The sequence below is a fragment of the Corvus hawaiiensis genome, chromosome Z (assembly GCF_020740725.1).
Source record: "Corvus hawaiiensis isolate bCorHaw1 chromosome Z, bCorHaw1.pri.cur, whole genome shotgun sequence".
Taxonomy (NCBI): domain Eukaryota; kingdom Metazoa; phylum Chordata; class Aves; order Passeriformes; family Corvidae; genus Corvus; species Corvus hawaiiensis.
The window spans coordinates 13,088,819-13,110,913 of record NC_063255.1 but is presented as its reverse complement, the minus strand read 5'-3'; the positions used below and the strand labels follow the sequence as shown (position 1 = coordinate 13,110,913).

The following is a 22,095-nucleotide window of genomic DNA, read 5'->3' as shown; positions in this document are numbered from 1 at the left end:
ACTTTAAACTTCATACGGTCTCCCAAAACTGTTTCAGAGGTCATTGAAGAGCATGACACAAAAACCTGAAGGACAAGATTTATGAAGAGAAGACGCGGTGCCGTCCGGCTAGCATGCTGTCCTGGCACCGGGCAATCTTCTGCCGGCTCCGAGCGGGGAAGACAGAAACCGATCGCGGCGCGGGAGGGCAGGCAAAGCTCCTGCTCGGGTTCGCCTTGCCCACCGATGGCGAGGGCGCGCAAAGGAGGAAGGAGAAAAGAAGCGGAGGGACGTTTTCCTGGGCAGGAAGGACTTTATTGGAGACAAAAATCCACGCAGAAAACTGAAAAAGCATGGCTTGCAGGGGGTCTTGTACCCCCACAATATGGGCGTGGAAAACACACAGTAACCAATGGAACATCAGCCGGGGGGGGCTACCAAGGCGGGGAGATGGGATTACAGCAAGTGGGAGAAGGGGTAGGCGGGGAAGCGTAACAAGAGCCAATTAGCTACCGAGGAACATAGAACTCTCTGGAAAGACAACCAAATATGAGAAAAAAGGGGACGGGAGGGCTGCAGCCAATAGTAAGGCACAGATTTATATATTTTTCACAGCCTTTTGAATGGTTAAGGCTTTTGGGCTGTGGAAGCATCAAACCAATGGACCTTTTGGTTCACTTGATTCGGCTGATCATGGCTCACCACAACATCGAGATACAAACACCTCCAGAATGTGAAGTAGGACAATCAGTCTGTGCCATCCAAGTAGATTTTGCTAGAAATTCATAATCTTAGTAGAAAATATTTGTATATATATAATTATTATTATGAACAGTTAGTTCTCCCTCCTTGGGGAAATTACTACTGCACGAATAAATACCAAGATCTTCCAGCTCTACATCCCTTTATAAATCAGTCACTGGAGTTTGTCATAAATAAATGCTTATCTGGAAAAAAAACCTAATGATTTCTGGTTTCATATGAGTTTGAGTCATGTCCCTACACCTCTCTTCAGGCCACAGGGACTCATCCTTCCATGGTCTGTTTCTCCTCCCTCCCAGAAAATGCTGCAGCTTGTACAGAAGCAGGAATGCACTACGCAGCCCCATCACCATCGCAGAAAATACCAAGCTTACCCTGAAACTTTTTCCTCAAAGGATGCCTTTCTCTGATTTCTGTCACTCAGCAACTGCCAATTTTGAAGAAGAATTTAAATTGCCTTAGAGCATTCTAGCTCCTGTCCAATTTTTTGAAACTGAACAGTGGACTCAACGTGGATCTGACAGATGGGTGGATGGAGTACACGACTGCTTACATCTTGTTTCCTTAGGAAAGAAGACTTGAGATTCTGCAGCAGGGAACTGTAGAAGCTCTAACTGGGACACAAAATAAGACTACTAGTTACACAGAAATTTAAGTGGTAAGAAAATTGTTTATTGTTGAGGCATAGAAATTGCTCTCCAGGTGTCATAAAATGACAAACTTTACATTTTTAAAACCAAGTTAATATATTACGTAATGGTGTACTTTTCAGTCTTGAGAAGAGTGAATTTTAATGCAGTGAGACTAAAGAGAACACATAATTAGGTTCTTAAGAGCAAAAATTTGTCCTCTATTACCAAAGCATCCGATCTCTTTAAAATAAACATCTCTTTTCCTCCTCAGCTTTTAGGAGATAAAGCTTCATGTTTGAGTGTGTGTGTACATGAGTGCATGTGTTTATATGTATACTTGTGTATATATTTAACGATCTTGGGAAGAGGCAGATCAAAAGAGCATTTATTTATAAACCTTGTTCTGTATGCTGTGGGAGCAAATTACAAAGTGTGAGTCCTGTGTCTGGAAAAAGTTCTGTTGTCCCTGCCCTGGAACCCTCTCTCATTTGCCAAGGATTTTACAGCTGTAGCAGCATTTAGAGGGGTATCATGACACTCAGGTGCTTCAATCCTGTTTCACAGAAAGCTCTGATTATCAGGACAGACTTTGAAATCAAACTCTGCATTCAGTCCATAGCCAGCTGAACTCCAGGGCAAACTTACCACCATGACCTGTTGCTAAATACATAGGGCTGCTGTGTTTTACAACTGCCTGAGTTTTTATAACATGGAGCTTTGTCCCTGACGATGAGTTGCAGCAATGAAATATGAAGGTCAGTGATGTAAATATTGTTGTGGTCATGAGTGTGGCTGATAACAAAGGACACAATGTACAGCTCGTTATGGAAAGAATATTTTTGTTATTGGCAGACTGGAGTCAAAGAGAACCCCAGTGCTTCACTGTTTGACACAGGTGCTCTGTTGGGAAGCACTCCTTTTTTTCTGAAGGCAAAAATCAAGTTCCATTTAAACTTACTGTCATCCAGATGCCAAATCAGTGTCAGACAAGTGCTAATTTTGGCGGGCCATTTAGGATTCAGCATAATCCAGGTAACTAGTTCAGCTTCAGCTGGATGCTAATCTTGGCAGTGCACTGAGAATGCAGGAAGAAGCTAGTATTGTTCCAACTTCATACACATGTTCAGATGGGGAAACTGAATTTAACTTGACTGTTCAGGTGTGATGCAACTTTTTAGATTGAGAAATCGTTGCAATTACCTTAATTAAAAGGACTTGAGATATGTCAGAACATTGTTTCAGCTCTGAGGATGACAAACAATATACAAGGCAGCAGGGAAGTGGCAGTGGAGAGATTGCAGACATACTCTCTCTGTCTTTTGATAGGATGAAAACACGGAACATACGTGGTGGGTTTTACTGTGCATGGGCATATGAATGACCCTGCGAATCTTGATTCACAGGTGGTGTTAGAGAGAATTGAGGTTTTTTTCTCACAAAAATGTTTAGGTAGAAGGCAGTAATTTGTGGAATGACTTTTACAGACCAACTGTGTCTTGGCCACTGTTGGGATTATTGTGCGCATGAGGATGTGTAACATACTTATATATATCAATGAATGATGCTCTTAGGAATAGCGACAGCTAAGGCGGAAGTAATCTCAAATAATCTCACACATTTAAGAGATTTTTTTAATGCAGCTATCCTATTGTACTGTGCATGCATTTATTTGTGTATATCAAATGGACAATTAATAGTGCAGGTGCTTGTTTTGCAGCTAGAAAGGTGTTCATGAGCAAGAAGATATACTTTTTTATTTTAAAGCTCATATGCCCCTTAGAACTGCCTTGTACTTCTTCATGGTGAATTCTTTTGGTGCGTACAGCTGAAAACTGTAGATCATGGTTCTTTTCCCTTAAACAAAATTCTACAGCCAGTATACGACTCCAGATATTTTCAAAACAAACATTAAATAAAATGTCTTGTAGGAAGGCTGGTTTCTCTAGGCCTTGGTCAGGCTAAACTGCCAGCCCAGGTTTTGCTTGTATGTTCTTACAAACAGGATGCTGAACTTTACCACACAATTTTAAATAAATGTTTTCAGTGAAGCCCAATTTAAAGCTTTCCAAATGTATCTTTTAAATAACAGATTAAAAGTAACAAATATCTGTTCACATATATTATTAGTTCATGCTTATGTGGTATTATGCATCAATATGATGAATAAGTACTTATTCCCTATAAAATTCCTTACTCTAATAATGTGTCTAAATATATTTAATTCTAAAATTGGAAGTCTTTGTAACAGTTCTTGACTGTTGGAAGCCATGGTATTATTCACAGCTCAGTGCAAAGCAGGCTGCCTGAAATCCTCAATAGTGCATCTGAAGTTCTTTCTCAATGTGTTAAACTTAAACTGTCTCTAAAATTAATCTCTACTTAAAAGTCATAAAGTAACATGCATCTGTTTTCCTCCTCCCAGGGGCTGATGAGTCAATTTAGACATTTTGAGAAGATGAGTTCCCAACTGAGCTGGTGTAACCTCTGGCAGATATCATGAGCAGACAACAGACTGCCTGCGGTTCCATCTAGAATGATCTGAAAAAGAATTTTTAAAAAAATCTTGCTTATTTGAGCATTTCATGTTTTGAAACAATCAAGCATTTCATAATACCAAGGCAGTAGGTTAAAGTTTGGATATGATCAGTTCCTGGTTTAGGTAAATAGCTAACTAGATAACACAGGATTATTGACAAATATTTGAGCATGTGAATCATGAATGAAGCCTATGACCCTCCATGTCAATAAAGACAAGCACATAAACACTAAGGAATCTGATGTCTAGTAGGGCAGTGTACCTGGGATGCAAATTATCTCACTCTATGGAGGATACACTGTCTTAAGACTTCATTACAGATGCTCAGAAAACTGTGAGAAATCCAACATACCTTCAGACAGCTCATTGGTTATGACAAAGTGGTTTTGGCGCGTAATCTCTGTGACTCTGACTCATCTGCAGAAAGTAGGTAGAGCTGACTAATAATACCCGACACATAATATCACTATCACAGTATCTGCTTAAAAATTGCTGCTACCATCTGGCCACCCCTAAATACTTACTAAGAGTTTTAAATCTCTTACAGGTGAAATGAAAGACTGTTTGTCAGAAATTAAATCTGATTTTCCCCCTTCTCTTTCCTGATACAAGAGCATTTAAAACCAATCACAGAATGTCATTTTTCTCTGCTTTAGATATTACTGATGCCTGCTCAAAAGAATACAGACACTCAAACAAAGAAGTTAATTCTTAACTTTTCCTTTTTCCTCATTTTTAATCACTAACAGGTGTGTGTGTGTTAGCTTTATGGTTTGGAATCCTTAACAACTGATAAGAATTTAAATGAAATTGACAAGAAATGACAAAGATGGCAGTTTTTCACGAGTCACTGTGGTGTTGCTGAAGAGTAGTTCCTTTAAGAATTTTAAAAGTGCTTTACTTCAAAATAGAAAGCAAGCTCTTTCAACATTTTAAATCTTGATAAACTCCAGCAGATGAGAGAGTCCTAATGAAGCTGAGATGGGAAGTGCATATATAGTGGACCAAAAAATGTCTCTAAAATAAAACATTTTTCATTTCTGCAAATGCATTTCCTTTTGCATTTCTGTGGTATGATGCTATCTGGCTCTCAGACCAACACAGTACTGGTGTTTGGAGACTACTGGCTCTCAATACCAGTAGTCTCCAAAGTCCATGCAATTCTTTGTAGATCCATATGGGATACACTCTTACATCTTCGCACACTGTGATTTTCTCTTAAGGTCTATGGCTGTGTATGGAGACACTTCTTGAGACTTACCTAGTCCTAGATTCCAGAATCTTTGAATTCATTCTAATAGCTTCTAAGATAAAATTCCAGAGAAGACACCTCAATCAAAAGAGAGGATGCCTCAATAAGAATGAAGTTAGGAGATTTCAGATGGGTGAGGTGCAGTATAAGGAGTAATGCATAAAACTTTTCTTTGCCTAGTGACACTGTCGTCCTTGTACGTCCCATGTACTTTACTTGTTTGACTTTGGTCAGTCTAGAAGTTTACTGTTTAGTCTAAATTCATTTCCTCAGCTCACTTTATAGTCAGAGGGAAAAGATGAATACTTTCCAAAGAGTTATTGATCTCATCCACTCTCAAAATCTATTTAAAGATGAATTGTTCTATTTCTCTCCACTTAGATTTACAGAGCAATTTGTTGGTAAAAATATTCAGGCTGTAACTGGTGAAATATGATCTGGTAAAAATATCAGGCACAGCAAGTTTTTTTTTATGGACTTTATGAAATTATTATCGCCACTTGAAAGTAAAGCAATTCAACAAAGAATTTTTAAAATATTGGAATAAATGTCTATAGCAAACTCATAAAATCTTAGAAATATCTCTACTACCTTATACATTGTCTGTATACAGCATTAAGATACTGTAGATTAAGAATTTTCTGTAAAAAATGCTTACAACAGTCTTGCAAATATACAGAATCACTTCAACATCTGTAATGTGTCACTTACTATGTATATCATACTTGCTTTCTTCTTCAGTTTTAAGCACTAAAGACAATTATTATAAAGATACTATAAAGATAAATATCCAATTTTTTATGTCTTTTACAGTGTCATGAAATACATAGCATCATCTAGGCAACTGTGTGAGTTCAGTTTAATAAGAAGGAAATTGCTATATTAAGAAAAGAAAACTTTTTTTGTGGGGGTTGAAACAAAACAAATAGAATGGAACGAAATAAAATGCAGGCATGTTTTGTAAATTGTATTTCTTGTAAAGAAACACTCCTTGAGGACTTATGCTTCTTAACATTTATATTAACATTATACTCTTAAGGAGAGATAATCTTCGAAACTGAGTTACATCAATAAAAAGAAGATGACTTATTCACATACGCCCTTCAATGAAAATGAAAGAATGAAAATTAAAAGATTTAAACAAGTGCTCTTAAAAAACAGGATCTGTTCTCTTGCATCTAAATGGACATTTCTATGCCGAAATTTAAAACAGACCTCTTCCTGTTCAAAACCCATAAGGCCTATTTTTGTTCCATTTTTGTAAATGGGAGTTCCAGGGACAATCACGACTGAGATTGAACGTCTGAAGGTAAAGAGCGACTTGGATACCAGTAACTGAAATGTGTGTGAATTAAAACCTTGTGGCTCTGAGAAGAGATTAAGATAGGCAGGAAATGCCAGAAGCCATTAAAAAACCATTTGAAAGGGATTGTTAAAACTGTTGTTACAAACTGGACATAAATGACGGACAGATGCTTAAACTGAAAGGACAAGAAAAAACAGCACCTCACACATTTCAGAAACTGTTTGCTGTCTGCCATCTGAATATTTGTATCAGAAGTCTCTGGAAATCTAAATATCTAACTTGTATATCTGTGTTCCTACATTGCTTTGACATTCCCTTTCCCCTCTTTTTTTTTTTCTTTTCTAAAAGAAGAAAGAGTTCTTATCATTAGCAATTCTGGAAAGGAATCAAGCTCCATCCAAAGCTTCTAAGTCACTAGCAACTGTGTGCAGTTTTAGGTCACCTCAATATAAGAAGGATATAAAGGTATTGGAGTCTATCAGGAGGAGGACAACCAAGATGGTGAAGGGCCTTGAGGTGCAGATGTATGAGGAGCAGCTGAGGTCACTTGGCTTGTTGTCCCTGGAGAAGAGGAGATTGAGGGGAGACCTCACTGGCATCTTCGACTTCCTCTTGAGGGGAAGAGGAGGGGCAGAGACTGGGGTGACTAGTGACAGGACCCAAGGGAATGGCCTGAAGTTGTGTCAGGAGAGATTTAGGCTGGATATCAGGGAAAGGTTCTTCACCTAGAGGGTGGTTGAGCACTGGAACAGGGTCCCCAGGTCACAGCCTGACAGAGCTCAGCAAGCATTCGGACAATGCTCTCAGGCACAGGGTGGGACTCTTGGTGTGTCCTGTGCGGGAGTTGGACTCAGTTATCCTTAAGGGTCCCTTCCAACTCAGGATATTCTATGGTTCTATGATAAAGGGGAAAATATTTGTTTCCTTAAGGAAACAGTACTTATAGCTGTTACTGTTCATTACTTGATTCTTTATAAATAGTTGTTGAAAGGAAGATTTATAATATAAGGACAGTATGTTACTTAGCTGCAGAGGGAAACTAATCCCGTGAGCAACAACTCAAAAGTTGTCTCATGTAGTCCATCTGTTGGAAATTCACACATAATTGGCAGCTCCTGTATCCACTGTAGCAGTTTGACACAAGCAGTGAATTTGCCCCAGAAATGTGACTTGTCTTTTGCTAAGATAGAAGAGCTTTTAAGTCTAACAGCTGTTTCTGCCTTGCTTTCTGCAGATGTGACCGCAGTTCTGTTGTGAGTTGCACTAACAGAAGTGTTAAGTCCTTAATATCTTATATCTTATTTTAGTGGCATTTTTCCCTCTGAGGAACCTACATTTTTGTTAAGGTGAAGAAAGCTGGCAAAACTGGTGTGTAAATGTTGCCCTGCAGATTTCCTAGTTGAGGTAGTTGTTACAGCTGATCAAGAATCAGTGTTTTAAATAAAGTTAACCATGACATAATAAATATCTTAGTAAACACATTGTACTCTAGGCTTTTAGTAACAAGCTAGTCTCTGATGTGAACGGACTTATCCTTCACTTACTCAAGGTAAAATCAGTATCTCAACATCTCTAGTAATTTCTACTGAAATATACTGAAAAAACATTTAGGTAATGCTTGATAATATAAAATTTCTTAAACCTCAAGCTTTTGTCAAGGGTATACCATGGCTATAAATATGTGTAGATGCTTAAGCTTGGCAAAACCTTACATTTTAATAACAGTAAGTCAAAATACTGAAAGGAATTACCCTATTCTACCTGAAAAAGGGGTATCTGTATCAGATAAAAGTTATGGTCAGCATAAAAAAAAATTAAAAAAAGAAAAATCCAATTTTCATTACTTTAAGCAAATAGCCTGAAAGGATTACAGTATTTCCAGGAAAACTTCTGCTTACCAGATCCAGTGCTGCTCACTTGAGTTAGTTCTTCATCATCTTCATCATCACTATCACAGTTTAATGGCTGAAAAGCTGTTTCTGACTCTGTGTCTACTTGATGAGCATCTGGCTCTTGCTCAGCAAAGCTTCGCAAGGCCACAAGGCGATGATGTATTGCTGCAAACAGGTGTTCAGTGTCTTTTGAGCTTGCCTGCAGAAAATAAAATGCATACAATCCAAACCAACTGAGAAAAATCTCTATTTTTAAAATTTATTTTAAAAAAATAATGAAATACTTGTATTTTGTCCTTTCTAATCAAAACAATCAATTTAAGATTCACACGTAATAATTAACATCCAAATATTAATGTAAATACAAATAATGTAAAGTTTCCTTATGTAGTCTGAGTTTTATGTGCAGCTGTTGATTATTTTCTTTATAGTTACAAGAAACATAAGCTTAAAAATTACTTTCCCCGAAGAATAGGTCAGTTTGTACGGAGCACTTGATATTCTGGATGACTCCTGAGTATGACTCTAGAAGTAAGAAAGCACTAACATTAACATATACAGTCACCAGGTGGATACTGTAGGGATGCACACCAGCCTCTTCAACGACTGCAAAAGCAGCTTCCTGCAACCTCTGCCACACCCACACAGCTCTCATATACCGTGGTTTCCTCATACATGTCTATTTTTACTGCCCAGAAGTGCCAAGACGTAATTTACAGAATGTAAATTATACACTCTAGGAAAACAGGGCAGCACATCTGGAAATCAGGACATTTTTAATTCTCACATGCAGACCAGCAGTCCAGCACAGCCATAGTTAAGTCAATCCCTGTTAGGAAGTGACAGACTTACAGTACTTGCATATACAGTGCATGGTGCTTTGCTTGTGTAAGACATGTGACACTTCCTGGAAATGATGATTTATTTTTCTTTCCCAGCAAGCTGAATCCTTTCTAGAAGTATCTACTGGGGAAACTGTAAACATCCTTAAACTCATGCGGATGCTCTCACTTTCCAACTTGGGACATATGTGCTGTTTATTTGCAAATAAGTCTATGTCATTTCCATTTCCAATTTAGCCCTTGCTGGAGAAAACCAGAGTTCCCAAGACTATTGTCTTACATAAGGCAATATTGAAACTCTGTATTCTTCTCAACTGAGAAACACAGGTCCTACACTGGATAGATTTATTGCAAGTGCTGTGTTGAGAACCATGGCAGAAAGCTGCTGCCTTTTACCAGAGTATCTTAAAAAATTGTAACTACCTGTGAAGAAATTCTGACTGTATTGCTTCCATAAAAAAGCCATTTCTGCATATTACTGCAATGATATCCATTCCATTGGTGGTATGTGAACCAGTCTGGAAATGTCCTAAGGCCATATCACATCATCACCTCTTTTTTTGGAATATCATTCTAATGCATTCCATAATAAAACCCATGTAACATCTAAGCTGAGCATAGTCTGACAGAGCATGAAGGCCATTTGCCAAAACTAACCTTCAGCAACTCCTCAGAATTCTAGATGAAGTGGGGATTTGGCTGGAGCTGTTGGCTTCTACTCACCTGAGTTAAAAACACTTGAACAGAGTGGTCCTCTTGATCTGTCGCAGTGAAGCACAGACTCTTTCTGTTTGCTCTCTTTATAACCATTTGTTCCCAGAGTCGGGTGTTGAGAATCAGCCTCAAGCTACCTTGATTTCGCATAACTCAAATAAGAAGGTTAATAAGATACGCTGCAGCATTTCTCCAGCATTTGTATACAACTAATATTTTCAATTTCCTTCAATTATTCTTTTTAATTTGGTCTAAAACCCTGATAATAGTGAGATCTTTTTTTTTTTTAGTATCCATATATATTTGTTTCTTTCAATATGTCTGGCACACAAAGGAAATAATCTGCTGCAACTGTGCAATACAGTACAAAAAATGACAGCACAGTAAAAAAAAACATTCCAAAAGTGTCTTTAAACAGTGCTGCTGAAAAAGCAGAACCAACAAAGAGCAAATTGTCAGATTGGTGACTGAGCTGAAGACACAGTACAGCAGAGAAGTACACAGAACCTAACGACGTATGTGAGCCTAGTTCCTCAGTCTGTAACAGAGAATTTTATCAGGTAAAAAGATTCTCAGCAACTTGACTTAAATATAATTATCTTCTCAAATTTAACTGTTCTGAAATAAACTCTGGCCAACAATAATACAGGTTATTTGGTGTTTTCTGTATGGGATATTTCATTATTTAATTCTTACTTAGCCTTGACCGCAACAATCCATGCTTATTGCTAGAAGTGTCATTAAGCCTCAGGGATCCTCTGCCTCTTTCAGTCCAGGTTAAAGAAAGCTTATTAAATACGAAGAGCTTGCAGTTAATCTGAAAGAGAAATACATGACGAAAACTGCCAGCCAATGCTAGTTTTATTTGCTCTAAAGCTTTATGGTTCTAAAACTTCTGGTATGACTTTTTATACATCCATATGCACATGTAGAACAGTAGATCTATAGATACATCACCATTATTACTTAAAATGAAATGGCTCCTAGATCTGTGCTCAACTCTTTTCACATCATAGAAAACATTCAGCATGAATCCCAGTTGACTTTTTCAATTATTTCCTCTTCATTAACTCTTCATCTATGATATCCACCAGTGAAGCTGAATTTGTTGCAAAAGTTGTACAACCTTATTTTCTCACTCATTACAAATGTTATGCAGCCCAGGATACCAGTACCACTACTAGAAGGGTACTGCTCCAAGTAAAACTTTTGTGTTCTGCCAAGACAGAAGAATTAATCAAAGATAAAATAGTGTTAAGATTTTTAAAATCATAATTGCTATTTGCTGAGAAAATAACATTCTGAAGATGAAGAATAGCAAGATATGCCCTTCCAGGTTGGAAAGATAATTGCTATTTTAGCTGAACTATAAAACAAATTACTTTAACAACACATTGCTATTTTCCACAAAAAAGTTTTTTCATAAACCCCATCTTTATTCAAATCACTTCCAATTCTGAGGTTTTGGTTACACTGGTATACTGTGTAGATGCTTATAAAATACCACTATAGAAGGACATTCTGAAAAAGACACTGATCGAAAGGGACTATAAAATGAACAAATATAATATGAAAAAGAAAATATCAACCTACAGAAAAATAGGTTAGCTGAGGCATAGCTTAAAAAAAGCAAAAATTTAAAATATAAATTGAAGTAATTTTCAGATTATTGCATCTGCAACAGATCTAGATGTTCTTTTCAAGAAAAAAACTAGTCACCATCAGGGTTTTATGAAGTACACACCTGCAATACATTGTGTTCTGCCTCTTCTCCAGTTATAACTTCAACTTTATCTAACAGGATTTTCTCCACTGGCTTGGAAATACAAGCAGCTGCTGATTCAATTAGTGTTGCATTCCTCAACAAAGCTCTTTCTGTAGGGAAAAAAAAAAAGAAATTCTTTCTGTACGGGGAATATTTTTAGGATCACAAAACTAGTACAGAGGATGACCTGTGACCTCAGTAATACCTGTGATATCTGACATGGTTTAGTGTTATTAGTAAGTTTTTGGCCAAAGAAATAAACAGAATAGGAAAAGAAAAGGCAGAAATGCAAAATACCTCACTAAAAAGGCTCATACAGAATTGAACAGGGCTGTTTATAGTTGCAGAGGTTCATCCCAAGGGACAAACAGAAACAAGCAGAAACAAGGCCTAAATATTTAGAAGCTGATTTTCCAAATTAAACTCATGTGTTATATTGCTATTCAGAGTAATACATATCCCAATATTCAGTATAATAATACATATACAATTAATATTTAACAGTAACACAGAAGGACAAGATTTAAAAGGAACAGCATTATTACAAAGCTTTGTACATTTGCATAATCTATACACATGTTCCAAAGGCTTTATTTTTATAATTTTTTTACTTGTAAGAATGCTTACACAAATCATAGGCTCTAATACATCTGTTAGTAAAGAGGAGTGTAAAATTTGTAAAGAAGGCTCACGATAGGGGTCTCTTGGGGATTTCCTCACAGCCTAGGTTTACATGGCTTGTTTAGTATAAAATCTCACACCAGTCACCAACAAGCCCTGAAATCTGTCTGCATAGAACTTTGAGTCTCACAATTAGCATCCCAAATAACAAAGTCATTTATATGAGAATTTGCAAAGTGCAAGCAGCAGACAGCTTAAAATTGTAGTTCAAAAATGTGGTCCACAAGGCATTCATAAAAGTTGCTGCATTTATTTCAAACAATAAATAAAAATCTGTAAAACTCTGTGCTTATGAGCAAACCAGAAACTCTTGTGTTTATGAGTAATTTAGATCATACTTTCTGAAGTTAGTCCAGTTCACATGTCATAAACCAAGCTGTAGCTGCTTTCTGAATATAGATTTTGGCACATACTTTAAGTGTACTCGTGACTGGATAGCTTGAGAATAGATGAAAATTATTGACCACCACTTATTTGACATCCTCTAAAATACAGTGAAACATAACAATAAAGCTAACTGTGTTTGTTTGCTTAGTATGCTTACTTGTTTGTGGCCCAACATGAGAAGATCCTAAGGACATGGATGTTATTTCTCCTTTGTGTAAATCAGCTTCATTACACAGCTTGGGATGCTTCTCAGGACTCTAGAGAAACACGGGGGAAATAACAATTCCTATTTAAATAAAATGGTATGTAACTTTATATCAAACAGAACATTGAATCATTTAATGCATGCTAGGCTGAAGATTAGCAATTTTAATAGCTTCGGAGTAAAAACTGGCCCAGATGATACAATTTCAGTCTCTAGAGGAACTAATATTATTATTGTAGAATCACAACACCATTCTTCCTCCAAGAAGAATGGGCTCTTTGTATGGATCCTTGAGTGATATTTAAATCCACCAAAGTACTTAGATGTTAAGGTACCAGTTCATTTCCAGTTCAAGGCCATAGTTCCCAGAAGAGTAGTTTAAAACTCAGTCAGCACAAATTTAACCTCAGAGGACTTAAAAATTTCTATCACCTTCAGTTTTGCAGATAAATTTTCTTAGGTGTGTCTAAATAAATGCTTGTGGCTTCTGACAATGCTCAGTGGCACAACTCATTCCTTATATATAAATCCTGGCCAGAAGTCATAGCCCAAACCTGTGGTTGCCAAGCTTTTTACCTGGTAGATAAGCATACAGTTTTCATCCTTCTTCTATTGAAAACTGAATTTTAATTCCATTTTCAAGGGCGTAGTCCTCAGCTTGGGAACCAACTTTTTGACCTAGAGTCCTTCAGGACTTAAGCTGTTTCGCGGGCATGCACAATATGCTTTAACATGGACACTGTCTACGGTGGGTGTCCAATTTTTCCCTCATACTTATTTATTACAGAATCACAGAATGGTTTGGGTTGAAAGAGACCTTAATGATCATCTGGTTCCAGCCCCTCTGCCATGGGCAGGGACACTTTTCATTAGACCAGGCTGCTCACAGTCCCATCCAGCCTGGCCTTGGATGGTCACCCTGGATGACCTCCAGGGATGAGGCATCCACAGCATCTCTAGGCGATGTGTTCCAGTGGTGTCACCACCCTCAAAGAGAAGAATTTCTTCTTCTATCTATCTATTAAATATCAAATCTAAACCTGCTGTCCTTCAGTTTGAAGCCATTTCCCCTTCTCCTGTCACTCCATGCTCCTGTAAATAGTCTCTATCCAGCTTTCTTAGGCTCCCTTCAGGTACCTGATCCCTTCAAAGTTATGATGGAAGTTATTAGAGCAATAGGACCCACGTTCTTTTATCTTATGTTGTGGCTGTACCACTTTACATGGATTAGGTAAAAAACTTTTTCAAGTCAAAAAATGAGCAAACCAGAAGCGCGTAATGGTATGCATTAGTAATTAAAGAACCTGTCTCAGGTGGTGAAGGTAAGAATGCCTACACCTCCAGCAGCACATTCTTAGATATTTTCTCCTCAAGAGTCATTGAACCATATTTACTCCCATCTTTAAAAGAAAGAGGACCTAAAAAGAATCAATATCTGAAAAAATAATTATACTCTTAAGTATACTAACCTTGATAAAAAGTCTACCAGCATGTGCAGATCCAACCAAAACTCTTTCAACCATGTTTTCCCCAAACACAAAATCAGAATTGCTGCTGTTTTGTACACTTCTTTCTTTGAGCAACTGACTTCTGTGGGAACAAGATAATATAAGACTGTGATTTAGAACTATTTAAAGCATTTTAAAGATTCACCACATCTAACATTAAAGAAAAGCAAAAAACAATCACGTAAGTAATCGGGCGAATTCTTTAAGAGAATCTGAGAATATTCTCTATGCAACATTTCACAAAAGGAACAAAGAGTATCACACTGTATTTCATTACAATTATTGAGGATGTTCCTTAAGACCAAAGAACAAGCAGCAAAACAACATGCCACTTCCTCCTCAGCGAAATGTCTTACTCAAGAAAATTTAATGAGCTACTTTCATTTCCCTGTTTCCTTTTGCTTCTCCAAAGGACTACCAACAATTAACAGCTATCCTTTCATGTTGGTGAAGCTCTGGTACCCTGCAGAATAATGTACACCCCGGTGCCTTACAGGCACTCCTTGGTCATCCTGCTTACATCTTGGAAGGGCAGGAAAGCAGTGTGTTCACATACACACACAAATACTGAAAACATATAAAGATATGATAGCAGATGGCTTAAGATGAGGTATAAGTAAAACAGGAGAGAAAAGTGTTCCCATTTCTCAATTACCTGTTCCATAGATATACTTAAAATGAGAAGAAAACTAAATATTTGCAATCCTTTGGTACTGGACAACTATATTTTGGAGATTACACTCAAGAATACTCTAATATAAGTAGAATTGTGATTTGACCTACTAATTACATAGCCACTTTAAATTAACAGGTCCATTTTTTGTAAAAGTCACTACAAAAGTCTTTGTAAACTCCTTTATGTGGAAGTTGTTCCTGCTGCTGATTTGGTTTTGGTTTTCGTTTGTTTGGGTTTTTTTTACAAAAGGGTTATGGGTTGTTTATGCTTTCTGTAGAGCTTAATCCTACATGTCTTGCTGGCATAGGCAAAACGATGCAAGTTCTTTTCACTTTCTATTCCAGAAGAATGACTTGGCAGGAAGGCGACATGATACTGTGTCACAAACTGCATACTTCAGCACCACTTACTTTTCTTTCACAGTATTTATCACCCTTGGAAGAGCTTAACATAACATATGTCATGCAGAGGATATTCCTGTTAATTAGCTGGGCTTGTTGGGAGAACCTTGATGATTGCCTCTAAAACACAGTTTCTCTGTTCACAACTACACTGTGCTTTAAATCTCTTCAAGGATGAAGGGCTTACCAAGTACCACCTATCTCAATCTTACACTTAATGAGAAAAATATTCCATAACATTCTCATGCTTGATGTGTTGCTAAGACTAGGAGCAAAAAAGAGAAATTAGAAAATACTTGTCAGCCTTGAAAGCTTCTATGAATGTTTTGGGCCATGAACAGGGAATATGAAGCGTATTAATGAGTTTTTTAACCTTAAACACACCCCTCACTAAAATTCACTGAATTATGATCAATTTCCATGCTGACATTTCATCTGCTACTTCTAGGCTGCTCCAGTAGCAATTTCTTAAGGACAGCACATCAAAAGAGCTAAAAAACAAGAGCTAGAGGCTAATTTCTAAGAAAAAATGTGGGAAAATATTTTGATTATATTCAGAAATGTAAGAAAAATTAATCAGTGCAGGATCTTTCTTTTAAGAGAAAGTTAACAGGAAGTGCCAGCCTTAAAATGTTATTATAGCCTCAATAGCCTTATGTTGCTGCATGACAAGTGTACCAGGGATGGCATTGTCATGGAAATACAAAACACAGTCACTGATATCAGGGAATGATCACTAACAAGGAACAATGGGAGGAGAAATGTGGTTAAGGTACTGGTATGGGATTATGGAAGGGGAATAGATTCAGGTAGTGGCCTTCTCAGTGTGTCCAGAAAGGTCTGAGTAGCCACCAGTGCCAGTGCTGGCCTTGAACCCTTTCAGTTTTCCAGGCAAATCTTGTGCAAAGTTGAACACATGACTGCAAGCCTGAGTTTTCCCACTGTTGTATTTCTGTCACTTATGACACAAGCCTTCCAAGCTTTTAGTCAGAATTTGATTAATCTCCAAGAATGGGGCTCTTTCCATCACATACAGTGTTGAGATGATGGGGAAACATCCTAGTCCAAGGAAGTCAGCTTCCTCATACAAAAATTCTGAAGTCTGTGCTGCACAAAAATGCCAGCCTATCACAGTCACCACAGAAAGCTTTTTGTGCCAGAAATTCTGCTTTGTGAAGGACAGTAGAGCATCAATTGCAGCATTCACCTGGTCTTCCAAAGATATCCTGTATTTTTTTATTTATGCCTCATGTCCAATATGCTGACATATATTGGTAATTCCTCAAAAGAATGAAATTTCCTGAGCTTCTCTGCATCTTTTTTATGAGATGCAGCAGACATGCAGTCATAAGAGAGATGGCAAACCAAAATAGTTTCTGGCTTGGTGGTTGCCAGTGAGAAACTGCCTATCCCACAGAGATTAATTACAGTTAGGAGTCCATTTTTTATGGTATATGAAGCTCATGTCCGCACACAAAGATCTTGGCACCACACAAAGACACGACTGAGCCCTGTGTGGGTGCAGATAGCATGGGCTTAGTACCATGTTAGACATGCAGGACAAAAGGGCATGCCATCAGCCAAGTGACAAAATGATGTAGAAATGTAATAAATAAAATCTTACTGCGTTTTTTGAGAGCTGGAAAAACTCACAGTAGTAGATGACCCCACTGCTGTTTTGGAATTTACTGCATTCTCAGCTGATGAATAAGAGCTGTCTTCAGATAGCTAGGAATAATAAAATCAAATGGATTAATTAGAACTGCTGTATTTTCTGCTATTAACAGATCTGCTAGAATCCAAAGTCACTGAGGTATAGACAGACAGACAGATATAGATTGTTACAGATATAGATGTGGTAGTTGGCAGAGCTTCCTCCAGCTGTGTACTAAGCCAGTGCCCTCAATTAAAATACTAAAATCTCACTTTCTAAATAAACAAAATCCAAAACACCCAAAGCTGATTTGCCCATAGAACCCTGATATCAGAAAGGTAAGACAGCCTGCAGAGAAGAGATGATTTTTCAAACACAAACAGTATGAGTTTAACATTTCAAATCACGTCAGTGATACATCAATTCCACTGAAACTCATATGGGAAGTTTCTTGAAAATCACACAGTGGAATAATTAATTGCTTTAAAACAGCACTGGTTTGTTGGTTTTGGTTGTTTTGGGTGTTTTTGTTTGGTTGGTTTTTTTCCTTAATTTGAGGTCCAGTAAAATTATTTTTCTTTTTACCTGAACACATGCTTCTTTCTTAGTCACTAGAGATACTACAGGAATTTCAGGACAGGTCAGGGCTTGTGGGGGCTGTAAAGTGGCAGGTCTAATGACATTCCACAATTGACTTGGTGACAAGGATCCTTGCAAAATACAAAGACAAAATATTTTAACATATACTTTTTCTTCACATCTATTTCATACCTATATGTCTTGCCTCCTTAACTGAAAGTTTTAAAATATTTTTAACTAACATTTGCTGTTGTTTACTTGCTTCATATTCTGAAAAATTGTAATGGTTTCTAAAATACACAACTCTGAAGTGAAACCAATGCGTTACCCTATCAGGATTAAAAAAGTAATGTGTTATACACATAAACATACTCTTTTGTACTTACAAAATATATTTATATTTATATATTTAAGTATATCTTTATACTTATATTTATTGCTTTGTTTAGATATGTCTTCTGTCGTTTCAGATTTAATTCTGCATCTGCAGATGCCAGGAGGTTTCTTCATTACCTTCTCCAGGAGCAGGGGTACTCAAAATGTGAAATTTCACTATGCAAGGTTATATTTAGTCCACTCAGGAAATAAGCAGTCAGAGTAGATCCTCAGACCAGAGTTCATAGGACATTTACACAGTCAAACGAGTAAGTTATGAACTGCATAAAGATACCTAGCCTATCATTCATTCTGGAAAAGAGCTGCTATTTTTATGTTTTCCATATCTCTAAAGAATGTCTTTATGGAACTATAGCAACTAAATACTACAATGACAGTTACCTTCTCTTGTACTTTTGGTGAAGTCAGGATTTCTTTGAAGAAGAGCTGAGGTCATGAATATGTTATTCTTCTTTACTACAGAAAAGGAATTTAAAATTGAATAATGAGTAAACCCAAATTTTAACCATTAATTCATGTTTCTGTAATTCCTCTCTGTTTTGGTAGTGCTTGACAATATTCCAACATAACCGTTTGAAAAAGATCTTCAAGAAAACTGTTACTATCTCAGTTTTAACAGCTGGACAGACTTTGGCACAGAAAGCACCAGAGGTTTTCTGGCTTTGTCACAGTCTTTTGGATATTAATGAATGTTTTAAAGGAAAAATCTTTCTTCAGCTTTTAAAAGTAGTGTTCCTGTTTTGTAGAAATCATTGAAATGGCAATGTTATCTGTTCGACTTTTAGGCCTTTTTAAGATTATTAAATGAGATCCAAGTATATAGGAATAAATAAGTAAATGTACCCTGCCCTGTTCTGCTAAAAACGCCTTCATAACTTTCTAGAATGATGGTAGTGCAGTATTGATGCTTTCACTGTTTTAATAAAGATATCAAACACCAGTGAGAAGGTGATGGCAACCATGTTGTAAAAGCCTAGAAGGTGAGAGGGTAATGTGTGTTCACTGACATCCGGATAGCTGTGGAGCCAACCAAGGACTGCTGGTAGTAATGCGCTGTGAGAAAGTGCAGGATGTGGCTGAAGAAGGGGCCACACAGAGGTAGGGCAGCACTTTTCCAGGACAACTGTAAGCGCAACATGGCTCAGCACAGCAGGAATGAGGCCAAGATGTGGCCATGGACTGTAGGGGCATCAAGACCAACCAAGACCTCCAAAGCCTCTGACCCATTTCCAGAAAGAAGGAACTGCACATGAGAACTGATTTGCATAGAAAGAGAGAAACTTATCCCCAGGGTGGGGAAACCTTTCTATGTAAGGGTACCCCATGAAGCCCAGGTGTGTGCCCCAGGATCCTGGCCATGCCTTCAGCCAGAACAATGCTGATGCTGGAATCAGGACTGGTGATCTCTTTCTCTTTTTCTTGCTTTCTCTCTTCTCTTTAATTCTCTCTCTTCCCTTTCACCTTACCCCTTCCTCCAAAACCCACTTCTATGTGCTTATAATAGATCAGGGGCGGACTTATACCAGTTTTCATGCCAAGTGTGTAATGTACCAGTAAAACTTTGTAAGCTTTTGCAGAACCTCTGACTTTTGTCATTCCTTTCCACCATGACCACCTACAAATCTTGGGTGCTCCCTTCCCCTTAAGGGTGGGATGCCACACGTGTACCACATCCTCTGAAATGGCACGCTGATACACTACCTACAATCACCACTTTTTCATTGCAAGAGTATGTTTTGCTGCTATTACAGTGCTGTGAACTCTTAACATTGTTTAGAAATCCTCTACGCCAGTGTCTGTCAAGAACCTGTCTCTGGTAAGAGACATAGACTAGGATTTGAGACCACTCCATTGTTCCTGCTAGCACTAGGAGGGAGGATATTCCCTGGGTCCCTGGTTAGGTGGAAAACAGGCTTATAGGATAGAAAATTATATTCGTGTAGGAACAATCACCATTAAATTGCAAGCAAAATATTCATGTAATTACTGTAGCTTTTATTTTTTCAAGTATAACTTGTATCACACTCTGTAAGTGCACCCCTGCCCCAGAGGATTCCCCAACTACAAATGCAAAAAACATTTCTTGTATTGAACTACCAATCCTCCTTATAAAACATTCCTTTCTCCCATCTAAATACCAGACTAATCCAACACACTTCAGCTCTGTCTTGCACAAAATGCATTTCTGCATGCATCTTTATTTTCGCTAATACTTGCTTTTCTACATAAATATTTATTTTTAATTACCTGTCTGGGAGGGAGGGAAAGTAGGAAGGATGTTAAATGAAGATGATCTCCCTCTTTTCTGAGTGAGAGCTGTATCTAAAAGAATAAGAGACTGAAATTATCACTTGTTTGGAGAATAAAAAAGACCAGTTTTAGGGTTAGCTAGGCTGATGTCATGCTTTCATTGACAGTAGAATAAATTATTATCTGCTACCTACCATCTTTCTGAAGCAGACTGTTGTGCTGCTGGTCCCTGGAGGTCTCTCAGGCCAAGCAGCACAGCCTGGCTCAGGCACACAGCTAATCCCCTCTGTGGCAGCTCTGTCCTGGAGACCACCAGGTGGAGAGGTTCAAAACAGAACCAGAGAGGGACCTATCACTTAAACAGTGTGGGCAATCAACTCCAGCTTCCTCCTGCATTCTGCTTTATTTTTTGGTATAGGCATGCCCTAAAATTTCTAGCATATCTATCCCAGCATAACTTTCAGAGTAAACCAAACCTAGCTTATCTTATGTCCTCTTAGGTACATTCAGATGTGTCACAGGACTACATTAAAAAAAATACACTGGACACATATTAATGCCTCAATTCAGAAGTACCTTTCTGGTACCATCCACATGTTAAATAAATATTGTGAAAAACAGATCAGTCCTTCTGCACAGTAGCCTCAGTGATTTGTGTTCATTTCCCATGGAAGCAATACACAGTCTTTAATGGGCCCTCCCAGTCAGCTCTTGGCTGGATAGAAGCGGGGGCCCTTCTGGAAACTGCTTTACATTTTAAAAGATTGCCCAGGGGACACTGATCTCTTCAAAAAGCCAGAGAGTATAATTCCTTTCCAGCCCTCATCCTCCCTTGACTGTGTGAGCAATTCAAGAAAATGATATGAAATTTATAGATTTTTCACTATATGTAATATTATGTAAGTATGGAAAAAATAATATATTTTTAATTAAAAAGGTATTTACTGGAAATTACCAGCAAGTATCAATGTTTAAGTTTTCATGACTTGCAGCATGCCTACAATGCAGAAACACTTTTTAGACAGGAGAATTCATTCTTTCCTTCACCAGATGAGAATACAGAACTACAACAATTAAAACATGACTAGAGCTAAATGTCATACCAGTGTTAGACTGAGAGTCAGACTTCTGCAAAGTCAAAGATGATGATCTTGCACGTTTTCTAGAGCAACTCATGAAATCTGGAGAAAAGAAAATACGATGTTATGCAGGGACAGGTTGGCAGGTGGCATCAGCACGATGTTATGATACAGAATTAAGACCTGAACACAATAAATTCCAGGAGTGACTTACAGAACAGCGTTAAGGTGGTACCTAAGAGCAAGAGGGCTTTGGAATCTCAGTCAACACCTGTCACAAAGCCCTGGGGAGTCTTCTTTATTTCTACCAAGTTCAGGGAACCTAAAGCAAGCACTTAAAATCAGTTCACAGCCCATGGGCTCAGAAACCATTAAGAATGAGGAGCTACATTATAACATTGCCTGAGCAAATAGAAAAAGGTAGTTAGGAGTTCATACAGCTGATGAATATGCTTGGGCAATTTTCAGAGCTTCTGGAGTTTGTCTTTCTGGTAAATATGAGCGGTAGAGGAACTCTTGAGGTAAGAGAGGGACATACATATTAGGACAGAGTAGGTGGCTCTAAAGTCCACAAAATCTTAGTCTGGTAACTCGGATTT

General features: G+C 37.8%; 1 protein-coding gene across 4 annotated transcripts in view; it reads right to left on the bottom strand.

The window, feature by feature from the left end:
* Positions 1-1,391: 1,391 nt before the first annotated feature.
* RANBP3L (RAN binding protein 3 like) overlaps positions 1,392-22,095 on the bottom strand; it is a 30,896-nt gene continuing 10,192 nt past the window's right edge. Inside the window, exons 4-16 of one of the 4 annotated variants that reach the window (XM_048292128.1) lie at positions 21,521-21,598; positions 20,415-20,489; positions 18,549-18,623; positions 17,778-17,902; positions 17,163-17,266; positions 14,423-14,543; positions 12,906-13,005; positions 11,660-11,790; positions 10,612-10,732; positions 9,925-10,067; positions 8,366-8,558; positions 4,262-4,326; positions 1,392-3,911 (exon numbers count right to left, since the gene is read on the bottom strand). In XM_048292128.1, coding sequence (XP_048148085.1) covers positions 4,280-4,326; positions 8,366-8,558; positions 9,925-10,067; positions 10,612-10,732; positions 11,660-11,790; positions 12,906-13,005; positions 14,423-14,543; positions 17,163-17,266; positions 17,778-17,902; positions 18,549-18,623; positions 20,415-20,489; positions 21,521-21,598 — 1,313 coding nt within the window. In that variant the 3' untranslated portion in view covers positions 1,392-3,911; positions 4,262-4,279. The other 3 variants (XM_048292132.1, XM_048292130.1, XM_048292131.1) reach the window with 3 other exon arrangements.